Source organism: Cyclopterus lumpus, chromosome 25 (genome assembly GCF_009769545.1).
Source record: "Cyclopterus lumpus isolate fCycLum1 chromosome 25, fCycLum1.pri, whole genome shotgun sequence".
In the NCBI taxonomy this organism is placed as follows: domain Eukaryota; kingdom Metazoa; phylum Chordata; class Actinopteri; order Perciformes; family Cyclopteridae; genus Cyclopterus; species Cyclopterus lumpus.
The window spans coordinates 9,020,976-9,034,624 of record NC_046990.1 but is presented as its reverse complement, the minus strand read 5'-3'; the positions used below and the strand labels follow the sequence as shown (position 1 = coordinate 9,034,624).

Below are 13,649 nucleotides of genomic sequence, written 5' to 3'. Positions count from 1 at the left end.
TCCATGGTTATGATTATGCCCGCATTAAATCGGTCACTGAAATGTTCCACTCAAGAGGAATAATGAAGACTTTTCTTCCAAGTAAGCACTGCTGTACAGCCTCGCGGAGCTGCTATGGCTGAAGGTGTTCGATGCCTCTTTCTCTTTTCATGGTCAAACCAGGAAAGTTTGCCAGGAGTGTTGTAACCCACGTAGGCGTTGTAGATTTGTTAGCCGTGGGGGAAATAAAGTGCGGGGGTAGAAATGATCACACAAAAAGCATGTACTGGCACATCTCCTGGAGGGATTTCTTTGTTCGTTGGATTTGCCTTCAGTGCTGTATTTTGCAAAAATGGGGCCTATACCTGGTTCACGTGAGCCTCTAACCACCTGTTGTACTGCATGGGAGCACAGGGAGGGCTCTCAGCACAGTGTTTGGACAAAATCACAACAGCACGGGGCAAATCACAACTGTAGGTTTTTGAGCCAAGTTTTTACCGTTAAAACACAAACATTTCTAGAATCTGATCAATGACAACATCCAGCTGTTCCACTACTGAGATTAGCCTTCAATGGGTGGGCTGCTTCTGCCTCTCAAAAACTCTCCCAGCATTCCTCGTGCATTCCACTGCCAACTGGCGTCCTGCCTCAACCCACTTCCTGCTCCTGGTACAGAAACAAAGCTCGCAGATGTTTGTCTTCCAGATGAGTCATTCAAACACAGACTGAAAGCCTGATAGACAAGGTGATCAGAAAGGGTTCATCTTCGACCCCGCCGTACAGTACAAGGAAGCGCTTTGGCCGCTTTCATTGATCAATATCAAACGTTGACGCCACAGAATGCAACCGCTACTTTCAACATTCCTTTAAATATTCAGCCCAGTGACACCCTTTTTCCATTTTACCAGGTTGCGGTCCTTCCCAACAATTTTAATCAAAATGTGTTGTTGGGTTGCTGATGGCTGCGTTCCACTAATCAGTCAAACCGGATGAGGCATACCAACTCAGGTCTTGGGTTCACATGGCTGGTCGGTGCGTTTGGCAGACGCAGCGGCAGTCTGGTGTTGACTTGAGGACAAAGTAGCCTGTCAGTCTGTTGGCCAAGGGAGCCCAAACACCAACCCCGTGTGACCCCATGTGAACCTCAGCAGCCTGTTGGTATGCATTGGTTGGTGGCCTATCTTTCTTACTCCTGCCTACTGGTGCCCAAATGTACTGGAGATATTAATGTATTTTCAGTGCAGCTGAAATTAAGTAAATTGGGTTCTCCTTGTGCTGAACCTGCTGTGTTGTATGTCCAACAGTGCATGGATCAGTCTACCAGAGAGGAGACATTGTCAATATCTCCGCTAATAGTAGTGTGACCGGACCAAATTGACATGCAGCCACAATATGGCATGATTTATGGATGACGAGATGTCAGAATGCAGCCGGTTCAGACGTATTCTCCCCTCATTAAAGTAGGCCGACTTTATGGGTAACAGTGAGGGCATTGGCACAAAAAAGGTAACATCATCCATACACACGTCCTGAAAAACCATGAAAGTCTGATACACTATTACAGCACGGCATGAGGACCCAGCGGTTCCACTGCCCTCCACACGCTATATATATTTTTTTTTTGCAGACACTGACTTTATCAGGCCAAGCGTCTTTACACATTTAACCTTCAGATGTGTTCACTTCAAGGTTCAGACTCCCTTTATTTTGGCGACGCACACTGGCAGGGAATCCTTGATAATGAAGACGAATATATTTATATTCAAGTGAACTCTGCAGGGACAATAATGTGCAAATCAGCTAGTTTCCAGGCAAGGCGCAGTCACCTCATCAACGTCACACATACGGACTGAGGGTCGAATGACATTTCTTCCACTCCCAGAATGCCATGCAGGGTATATCCACCGTCAGATTCTCTGCTGCCAGATGTTGCATAACCTGAATGTTGACCTTGGCTTCAAACATCCTCTCACTCCTGTCAAGGCCCTGAGAAAAGTCAAGGTGGTAAATCATCTCGGTTGCGCGTTTGTGACAAATGTCATGACTCATCAAAAAAAACACGGGGATAGTCCAAACCTCACACATTCCTGGGAACGTTGCTTGCTCAGTGTGACTTAGTTACTGTACTAGAAGTATTATTATTATTATTATTATTATTATTATTATTATTATTATAATGGCTACAGCTATATCTCCTGTTGATACTATTACTTTTCCTACTTGATGTCATTTAGTTCTGGTTCAAGGTTGTTTTGTTGACAGTCAATATAAATGAACTTATATGAATTCATATGTTCATAAAGATAATGGTGTAAGTTAATTAAAATGAGTCTTTATTTAGTCTTATATATATATATATATATTTATATGCATGACCCTGGAGATTGACCAATACACTGACGTCTGAAGTAATAACTACAGTACAGCTGCCATTAATTAACCCAATAAAACTCATTTATTATTTTTGTTTGAAACGACGTCGTTATTATTTCGTACTTATTCTTTATTTAACAGAAACAGTAAAGGCATAAAGTGCACGTGTTCTTATTGTATACAAATGCCACGCACCTGCTTGTCAGATGATACTACGGAGGGACTTTGCACTATCAAGACCTTCAGAGCATTATTGAAAACAATTTTTTTTAAAAAAGAACTCCGGTTCTTCTTAAAGGACACCGTAAGTGACAACAGGGGGGTGCGACGAGAGCTCCGTGGACAGACCTGCTCATATCACTTGTTCCGCTCACAACAGTTTACCGTCGCTCTATTTAAAGAGGCAACAACATGGCACGCGCCGGTCTGGTCAGACGGGAGTCGGTGGAAACGGAGATGCACAAGTCCGAAGACAAAGGCAAAACCTTCGTCTACACCAAGAAGAAGGGCTACGATGTGGCCCGGAACCCCTCCCTGAACAAGGTCAGTGTGGACGCGGAGTTGTTTTCGGCTAGTTTCTCTGAGTCGAGCTGCTGCCTTCAGGCACCGTCGGAAATATTAGTGACGGCCACGACCACCCGCGACGTGATGGCCCGCAATAGCAGAGCGACGCTAAAGTGACTTTTAGGGAGTGGAAATGCTCAACTAGGTCCCACAACAACGTTTTGTTTTATACGTTTCAACAGTGCTAAGCTAATGCTAAAGATTGACACCTTGCACACTAAGATTCCAAGATTCCATAATTCGTGGCCTTCCTTATCTTCTTCCCCACACAAAGACCAAACAAACACCCAGAATAAATAGTGTTTGAGATAATGGTGTGTATATTTAATAGTTTATTAAGCTGTATAAATCCTCTTTTTGTTTTTAAATGCCTGGACCGTCGTACAGCCCTGTGAGAGGCAAGTGAACGCAACATTAGCCAGGAGGTTTAGGTATCAGCTTTAGTTTATATTTAGATTTAAAGAGACCAAACAGTGTTGTCACACAGAAGAGAGGGGCTTGTGTTCGTACTTCCCTGTCACATATCGCTTTACAAAGACTCTTGCGGTGTGGAAGGAGCTTAAACATAATGAATGGAGAATGAGGTCACATGTTGTTATATTAAAAGGGTTTTTTCACTTTCTTCTTATCGTAAAAAGGAGGAACAGAGATTGAAGTTGCTTAATCGTGCAACAAATAATGCTGAGCAGCTTCCTCGCGGACCATTAGATGAAGACTGTGGGTGCTGCTGCTGCTGCTGATTTTCGAACACGATTCATCTGACCAGCCCTTTGCTGTTGAATTAGCCTGATGTTTTTTTTTCTTCTTCTCATGCTAAACAAAACAAAACAAAAAACTCTGGCAGCGTTTGAGCCTTTCCAGTGTTTTCTCTTGGTTTGTGTGGTGGCACGGCCCCCCCCCCCCCCCCCCAGAGGTCAAGCTGCGGTGACAGGATCTCTGTCCATGGTGCTGACTGACCATCAGAACAACCGGCTGAATTCGGGGCCACTCCTATGTCAAGGGTGGCCTACAAAGAGAGGCTAGTCGGACCGCTCTTTGTCAAAGTCAGACTAATTTTAGACCACTTGAACCTTCTATTTCTTGCCTCGTGAGCTGTTTAACCTCCAAGCACCCTCGGCGGGCCAAATGTGTCCCCCTCATCGGAGGCGACAGGAGAACCATCGGTCCTACAGCGTCTAATCTTCAATCTCTGTTTTCTTTCACTGTGAGTTTGCAGCTACAATAGTCCAACCCGGCCCGCCGTACATGTTTAGTTTCAAAGCTGCTCCACTCTGATAAAAGGCCGCAGTCAGTGGCGTAAGCAGCAGGCCAATAAGTGAGACAGAAGAGTTCAAACAGGCCAGTGTCTGTGGAGCGAGTGGGGTGGGGGGGGCACAGAGACGCGCTTGTTAGTCAAGTTAAGGACTCCACTCCTGAGACTGTTAGCCGGAGTGTATAAGGCACAAGTTGCAGGCACCTTGTGCGTCCAAACCAGAGACGCGTCTTGTTTTTGTGTTAAACATTCATATAAACATGCTGAAATGTAATGAATCAATCAACAAGCAACAAAACCAGGCTGTCAATGTGTAAACCCTTTCTGTTGTGTCACTTGAGAGGAAGTCAGTTGGATTTGCATCGCAGCACAAAAACAGAAGGAGGTTCTGTTCTCGTAGCATTAAAGGCGACATCCTATTTTTTTCTTTTTTTTTTGACATACGGTTTATGGGAAACGGGACCCTAATGTGGTCATGGTGAAACATGGTGCTAGAGAACGTGAGGGGTTCTGAGGACGATGGCGTCACAGCCATGCAAAATGTAGTTCCTGAACTTTACAGGTGTTTAGCTGAAGGCCGAGTTCGAAGATGGGTGTGGTCTGAGTAAAGGGGCGGGGTTGGAAGTCACGACTGGTGGGATCTCTATTTGAACCTATTAAAGTCACGGGAAGACAGATTTTAACACAGATGGGATATAATATATCATAATATTGACAGTATTGCTGAACTAAGGTGTGTCAACCTTACCCGATGGCCATTTTTTCTTGAATTCCTGAAGAACATTCTTGAACTATTTTCTTTTGTAGTTATCTGGTTTCTGAATGCTCCATATTAATGTTGGCGTTTACATTTTAGCCGGCATGTCTTTGGGTTGGAAATCATGTTCGGTACTGTCGATACCAGTCGGTCTTGAAAACCCCCCTTTTGATTTTCCGTGGATCCACCTGACTGAGCTGATTTTAAAATAATTTAATTTAAAAAATCTCGTGATGGCTGTCTGTCCTGGAGGTCAAACCGGGACCTCAACGCCTAAACCTGGGCCAGTAAACTGTTTGTTTACATCTCAATTTACACCTTGGGGCCCTGAATGGACCCAGTGTACAAGAGGGCCCTTAAAGAGGGTGAGATATAGGTTGACCGACATCCATGTGACCGGCCTGGCACTCAGGATGTTTTGCTATGTTTTGACATTCAAATTTGAAAACTTTACTGGAACAGCAAAGAAATATTATTTTACTCACAGTTATAAGACTCACACTCCCTCATACGTTGCACTCGCTGTTCTCTTTTTCTCCATTTCTTTAGTTTTTTTTTTTTTTTTTAAATGATGTTATGAGAGCCGAAGTTCTTTTGTTCCTCTGTTTACAAGAAGGCTGAGGATGGCCAACTTTGAAAGGGAGGACAACTTGTTTAAAGTTGTTCTCACAGTTTGTTTTGTCACATTGTTTTATCCACGGAGTCATGAGATTAAACGGGGCTTGGAAGTGTCAGCATCAAGGATCTGAGTTTTATTTTGATAGTGTACGCCACCATTTTTGGTCAAAGGAAATACAAAAACACAACTATTCATATACTTAGAAGGAAAGCATTCATCTGATCTGGGTCGGTAGTTATATCTGATCGACCTGAGCCTTTCGTCACTCGGTTAAAGTGACCCCCGAGACACAGGCTCACTCAAACACACACAGGTCAGAGTCATAGGAGGGTAAAAAAGCCAGGTGAACCGTCCACTGTCAGCCCCGCGCATGAACCGGGCCGAGGAAATTGGAGGAGAAGCTAGGAAATGACCGCTAAAGAGAGTTAGTCGCCAGGCACAGGCAGGCCTCTGTGGCTCAGGCCACGGCATATTAGTTCCCCTTCCCTCTGATTTCAGCAATGCCACCCCTTCCCACCCAGGGGACAAGCCTTGTTTACCTCCCCGGGCCGGCCCACTTCACCTTCTAACAGGAGCCAGTCACAGCACAACCTGCTAATTGATGCTGAGGGACCCAGTGCTGAAAGCAGCCTGTCCTCACATCTGCAGGCTTGGATTTCCTCTTAATCTCCCCAGTCCCGCGCTTATATGTGCGCGAGGCTGACGCACGCGCGCACGCACGCACACACGCACAACCTCAACTCGCCCTGCGGCCCGACACTCCCTCCTCCCTGGTGGAACCGGATATTATAGGTGTGTTTTTTGTGCGCGCTCACTTCGCAATAAAGAGATGGAGTAGGGGTGCGAGGGCGTAGAAAGGCTTCTCTGTGGCGAGGAGGGGAGCGCTCCACAGACATCCTCTGTCCCCCCCCCCACACCCCCACACCCCCTGCTTGATCGCGTGGTTAATGAGGCGTCTGTGTGAATCCCGGGGCCCTCAGCGTGGTCCTTCGCCTTTCGAGGCCTTGGAAAACAACAACAACAACAGGCTCCTTTTAAAAAAATGCTCTGAGCGTTCCAATCAGGGATGCCGTTTCACCTCGAAACCCTCGGCTGAGCTGCCGGTGTGTCGACCGGGCCAACAGATGCCCATTCACGGGGGCCTCGACTGTAGGTGGAGGGGACTGTAACAAGTGCAGTCAGTCATAAAAGGGTTTGGGAGAATGAGAACTGGAGCTCCTGTCTGTCTTTTCCAACATCTGGGGAGCACGTTCTACCTGTTTGAACAAAAGCATCAAAACCTGCAAAAATAGAGTGAGAACTCAAGCCCGACCTTTTGTTCGTCGAGGCGAACACAAAGCATCGCTAAACAAGACGGTCCTGATAACCTTCTACAGCAGCTGGAAGTAATTAGGCCCTCATGTTCGATTGGTTCTGGTTTGGCCGCTACAGTCTTTGGCTTCTTTCTTCTTTTCCCTCACTAGGTTTTGCATTTTTCTTCTAACCCGAGACCGCTTTAAATAGATTTAGCAAACAAATGGCAACAAAAAATGCCCGGCTATTAATTCTGAAATGGAAATACTTGTGTTTCTTCGTGGCTGTCTGAACCCTTTTTTTCTTTTCTTCTTCCTTTTGGTTATGTGTCATGCTTTGTTGGTTGCTGCAAAGCGTCTGATCGGCTGAGTTTGATGTGAATCGTAATGCGCTCCAGCCGGTCTGCGCTTCTAGAAGGCACTGATAAGGGTTTTTTATTAAGCGTGCATGCGCTCTAATAGAATGATGCCACAATTGGGGGGGAATAAGGTGCCGGTGAGAGAACAGCTGGATGACCCGACGCTGACTTCTGCCGATGCAGTCTGGAGGCCTTGATTCTCACCGTGTCGGCGTGACACGAGGACGAAGTTTGATTTTCTGTCCGGTCGAGACTCCAGCTTGGGCTGGATCCCATGGAAACCTTGGAAATCTTTCTATATTTAACCGTCTCTCCGCTTTCTGGACCCTATCCTTCATACGATGATGGATATTTGTGACGAAGGAGCATGGTTTCTATTCACTGGTATTTCTTGACTTGATAAGATAAGGAGAGTGAACAATGAGGCCCGGATAATGCTAAATATGTCCATGTATATATACCCCATGAACCCTTAAATAGTTGGGACATTTTGGAAGATGTACATTTTTGGCTTTTTTTGATTACGGCAAAATAAAGAAAATCCCAGTCACAAATATTTGAGTCGATATAGAGATCACGATTACCATGATGTGATGGTTGGAGCAGACCCCAACGACTTGTGGTACTGGAACACAATCAACTCTGGTGTGTGTGTGTGTGTGTCCGATTTCCGATGGTAAATGGAATGCAGAGAAAGAAGTTACTTTTCCAAAGGCCATTGCGGCATTCGGACATCACTGTCGCCGGGTGGCGCAGGGGAGGAGTGAGAAGTGAGTGAGAGTGAGAGAGTGAGTGTGGTTATGTGAGAGTTGAACTCGATGATGTTGGCGGCGAGATTACACGCCTTCGTTTAACTGAGCGGTGAAAATGGAACAAACCTTTCTCTGTTCAGACTTCATGCGGAGCAGCTGCACTTGTCAATCCACCTCACTAGGTGGACCGCCAGACCTCCACGTTTATGTGAGTGAGTGTGTGTGTGTGTGTGTGTGTGTGTGGGGGTGTAAGTTGTCACAGGTGTGGCCAGGTGTTCCAGTTGGACCGCATTGCTGGTGACCAGACATTCCTCCAATGGACTGGAGTGGATCGGCCAGACAGAAAGAAAGTGCACCTACGTTCCCCTCCAGTAACCAACCCCCAACTTGAGCCTTACACACACACACACACACACACACACACACTGCTACATGTAGAGACAAACACATACTCTAACATCTTCATAAACCACTTTAAAAAGCTTAACCTGCAGCCCCTTCAAGTGCTTTTAACAGTGTTTTCTTCATGGCTGGCTCAAATGAGTGTAATATGATCATACTGTCTGTGTTGAACTGTGTGTACACACACACACACACACACACACACAGACACACACACACACTTGTGATGCTGTGTTCATTCAGCAGCAGGTTCCTCTAAATAGCTCTACCTCCTCAGCTCACTTCTGTGTGTGTGTGTGTGTGTGTGTGTGTTTTTTTTTGTAAGGCGGTCCTCATTCATGTGACATGTGGACAACGGAGGAGCCATTAGCTTGTCCCAGACAGACCGAGAGAGTAGGAGCCAGTCTGAGCCTCATCACCTTCCTATGAAGCTCATCTCAAGCATCCCCTCCTATCCTTTTCTCCCCTCTCCACCACTCTTCTTTTGTCAATGCTGCTTTTGTCCGAGTGGCGTTGTGTCTTCACAAAGACCCACCAGCAAGAATCTAAAGGTGGTATTTGGTTTCAGCGTCCTGCAACTTATATGGACATGATACACACATGTTTTTTACCCAAGCACAGAGCGATGGCTATCTTTGAGACGGATGTTGTCTTGATTGACAGGTTTTGTGTGGTTGTCTCAAATGGAGTTGCTACGATGACTGGATTTGCTTACGAGGGGGGCCAAAAGAAATGAATAATGAACGCAAACTTTTCGCTTAACTTTGACATGCTACTTTTTTATTTTTGCCGTTGACAACCATTAAAACCACATTGACAGCGCTGACCTTTTGAGGGAACTGAGAGCCGGAGAGTCCAAAATGAAGGAAGCTTTCCAAATCAAATATTTAGCGAGTGGGTAGATTTAGCTAAATTCATCATCTTCTACAGGTTTAATGTCGGTCCCCTGACTCCAAATGCTCTCATCACTAGCGGATCCAACGCAAACAAGGATGTTAAAAAAAAACTGCAAACTCTCGGTGTACTGTCGCTGTGCCCTTTAACATTAGCCGGAAGCCTTTACTGGTGTCAGTGCTATGGCTGCTTTCCTGTAGTTTAACAGTAGCGATGTTCTGGGTGCATTTAGAGAAACTGCAGCCAGGTGGTCATTGGTTCAGAATGCGTTTCTGTCATCACAGAAACTAGAAGTGACAACAGGAAAACACAGTGGGGCCCTCGCATTATATGGTGGACCTCCAGTAGTTGAGTGACAGAGTCGAGAGGTGAAAGTGGCTCACGTTTGACCAAATAAACTGAAGCGGCCGGCTCTCTGTGGGACCACAAAGAGAGCCATTTACGAGCGTTCGGCCAGCGGACACTTCACTGTGTGAGTACAGACACCTTGTTATCCGTGAATGTGTAAAACAAGTCACAAGGATTTTTTGTTTTGTTTGAACTAATTGACTATTCCTATATATATATATTTTTTTTTTTACATGTACAAATGATCATGAGGAGGGAGCTGTGAAACACCTGTAAAGCTACACAGAGGATCGGCGGTTCGATCCCCGGCTCCGCTAGTCTATGTCGACGTGTCCTTGGACTAGACACGTCACCCCAAATTGCTCTCGTAGCTCTTCTTACGGCGTGTGAATGTTAGTTACCGCTGACGTGCAGGTGGAACCTTAGCTCCTCCCATCAGTGTGCGAATGGGTGAATGATGTCATGTAGTGTTAAAGCGCTCGGAAGACGAGGAAAAAGCGCCCCTAAAAGCACAGGTCCATTTACCGTTCACGTGGCTGTCGAGGCCAACACTGTCTCTTGGACATGGCCAATGAATGCTGAAGCCCGAAGTGAAATTGGCGTGGAAGTCTTGGACATTTTCCCGGCAGCACTTCCTGAGAGACCTGGACTGTGGAGGATGAAAGGGGCCGGCCTCAAGGGGGTCGGTCTGCGTTTTTGAAGAAGCCTGCATGTCCGCTACCTCCACCCACTCAAGGCTGCCCTCCCTAAGTCAACAGTGGCTCGGTTTCCAAGGCGGTTTGACCAACAAGCGTGTCTGTACATTCACAAGTTGACACCTCCTGATTTAAGGAGCCCCTGCGCTTTCATATTTGCTCTGGATGAGGAATTTAAGATGCTCTTTTTGGGAGCTAAGTGTTGCTATTTGGTTTTAATGCCTCGTTAAAAGAGGTACATTAGCGTCGCTGTCTGCTCACTAATGGCAGATTAGGACAAGAGATGCGCTGTTGAAGTCCATCTTTACTTCTGGTTACGCCAACTTTACTTCTCAATTTACCAGCAATGTCTGCCTTGTTCATTGAAAGTGAAATCAAATAAAAATGTCTTCAAAAATAAAGTCCATTTAATTCCATGCATAATTATAGTACAGTGGAGCTATGCCAAATGTCCCACCATGACCTACACAGAGGCTGTCTCTCTCCATCAGTCTTGAGCGTAACCATCTCCTTTTTCTCACTATCAGCAACCGTAAAGATGATAAAAATAGTACTTTGGTTATTATTATTATTGCAGCATTACAGGACCTTTAAAAAAAAAAAACACACAATTTGCAGTGTTTTATGAAGACTTTATGAAGACCTGCAATCAGACACACACACACACACATAGTTCAATGTTTTGCTTGTTCTCCGTGCTCCTGTCTTCACAGCATTATTAGCACAGTGCAGCGATGTTGGTGGAGAAAACACTAGTTATCTCTCTGATTGATGCGTTTGGCTCGGCAAGCAAAAAGTTTCGAGCGCCACAGTCTCGGGCCTGCTAATGACCAACAATTTGTTTAGGAATGAGAGTGCACATGTGGGCCTTACACGGCACATTTGCTGAGAGGCATTCTTTGGGAAAAGCTTAGTCAGGCAGTAAGATCGTGAGAGGAGACGGGTCGGAGCTGATGAGTGCTATTTCTCTCCCTCCCGAGAGGAAGGGATGGATTTAAACGGCTAGATCCTCTTGAATCCTGCAACTGCTGCCATTTTTTTGCAGGAAACAGATGGGGGGGGGGGGGGGGGGGGTGAGAACATCTTTGGGATTTAGAAACAATAGAGCAACCTGGTACTCGACACCGTTTGAACACAAACATATTCAGAAGAAAGAGCTTACGCGGACAAAAATATGACACAAATGTGGCAACTGGCTTCATATTCAGTCTCAACAAGTCACAGTGAGTCGGTTTTTATTAACGCCTTCTCACATTTAGTGGCACGTGACCTTTTGCTGAACTTTACCGTTATCTTTTCCGCACAAGTAGATTGCGTTTAGTCATTATGAGCTATCAACATGTGTCAAAGTACAAGTCTAGTCAATAATAAGAAATGATAACCATACTCATATTGGTTGAACTCATTGGCCTGTGCTCGAGGCATCGTTTCCGTCCAGTCTCTACATGTGTTTCATGTGACGTCCATGCCCTATACTGTACATAACTGAACTTCTTTCTTTTATGAAAGACGGACCATTGGCAAATGTAAAGATTAGACATGGATTACTGTAGATGTTACGGGATGTTTTTAAAGTTCCACTTCAAAACTGCAACTGTAACTAGTTTTTGAGTCTCTGGGACTTGTCTCTTCTCTGGTGATGATCCGCCTCAGGGCCGTTGTCTTGCACTGAATGACCCTCTTGTCTGGTGCTTCATACAGGTGCTCTGGTGTCCCCCCCCCCCCCCCCCGCCGGCAGGTTTATTGGACTCGGTGTGCAGCCCCGTCCGTCACTGAACACTGACAGAGGAGAGAGACAGGAGATAATGAGCTGTCTTTTATTGACTGTAAGACCCTACAGGATACAGGGCAGTACAGTACATCATTATGGAAGAGAAAAAAAGCGACCGTTACATGTACATCTAATCTGATAAATGACCTACGATCACTGCAGAGGTTTTTTTGTTGAATTTCACGATGACGGTTCTACTGAGACTCAAGCACTGACTTTAACCGCGACATGCTGCACGTGCAAATTATTAAATGAATAATGCTGCTTGTATTGTGCATGCTGGCTTACCGTCACACTGTCAGGAGTCATGACTTACTGGGACACTTGAGTAGAGCCATCTTTTATTCACTAAGTGAAATCTTGGACCTGCTTTTGCATTGGAAGAAAAGTCCGGCCTTTAGTCATTTGAATACTTTGTCTATGAATCATGAACGCTATTTGAATGTTTGTATAAAATGTCACGGAAATCCAATCTCAAACGGTCGTTATATTTCAGTGACGACCAACCGACACATGGCCGTCCCTAAAGCCACACTGTGAGCGTGGTTAACAATCCAGTATTGCCATAAAGTAGTCACTCACAAAAAAATAATCAAATCTACTGGTCCAACACGATACTGCAAAGTCGATGAGCCAAAAACACAATGTTAGCCGTTAAGCGTATCAATTACCACATGTGATTACATTGCATAACTCTGGTTATGTCTGCTTGAGTAGTTCTTAGCGTTTCCTGTGTTTCCATACAAAGAGCTTCGACGCGTAGGTTGAAGATGCTAATGGCAGCCGGTCTTTATTGCACTTGAGCATTTGCATTACCACGAATTTGTTACAGGAGACTCATTGTGGCTATTTGTAATGGAATTTCCACTCAATAGGGAAGTTCCCTTTTTTTTTTTAATACAGCGTAGACCGACCTCGAGGCCGCTCTGGAGAGTCTCAAGGTTCTCCTCAGTACGGCGAATAAACCAACACTGTCTCTGGCACACACACACATACACACACACACAAAAAAAAAAGTTGTGCACATGCAGTCATGCATGCATGCTAATGTACACCAGGTTTTCCATTCTTCATTGCTACACCTGCAGGCAGAGCCCATAAATAAACCTCTGCGTACAATTAGGATCCTTTATGGAAATCTTCACTCTTACTTAAAACACTTTTGTAAAAACGTCCGTACCTCTTCACGGAGCTTGTTACCGTGTAGATGTGTTGGTTTACAGTCGGGTGAGGACAAATGGGGAGGGGAAGGGTGTGTTCTTTTCTTCTTCTTTTTTTTTTTTTAAGGGGAACACTGTCGCACCTGTCATATATTGAACCGGAAAGCAGTCATACGGCGTCAGAGGTCAGAGGCCACGTAGCGTATGATTCTCTGGCATGTGTGTCCGGGAGTAAAAAAAAGGCCTCTTTGTCTGCTCCTCTCGTCATCTTCTGCTGACGTTTGAGAGCGTCACTTGGACCGTCCGGATTTGCTTTTTTTTGACTGAAATCAATTACAGCAAATTGAATGCAAAAAAACAAAATTCGCCAATTTGCGAGTGTTTTGTGCCAACCGTGTGCCTGATGCGCGTCGAAAAATTGGACGCGCTTCC

General features: G+C 45.4%; 1 protein-coding gene across 1 annotated transcript in view; it reads left to right on the top strand.

Moving 5' to 3' along the window:
- Positions 1–2,673: 2,673 nt before the first annotated feature.
- me1 (malic enzyme 1, NADP(+)-dependent, cytosolic) overlaps positions 2,674–13,649 on the top strand; it is a 57,729-nt gene continuing 46,753 nt past the window's right edge. Inside the window, exon 1 of the mRNA XM_034528799.1 lies at positions 2,674–2,895. Coding sequence (XP_034384690.1) covers positions 2,764–2,895 — 132 coding nt within the window. The 5' untranslated portion in view covers positions 2,674–2,763. The remainder of the gene's footprint in view (positions 2,896–13,649) is intronic.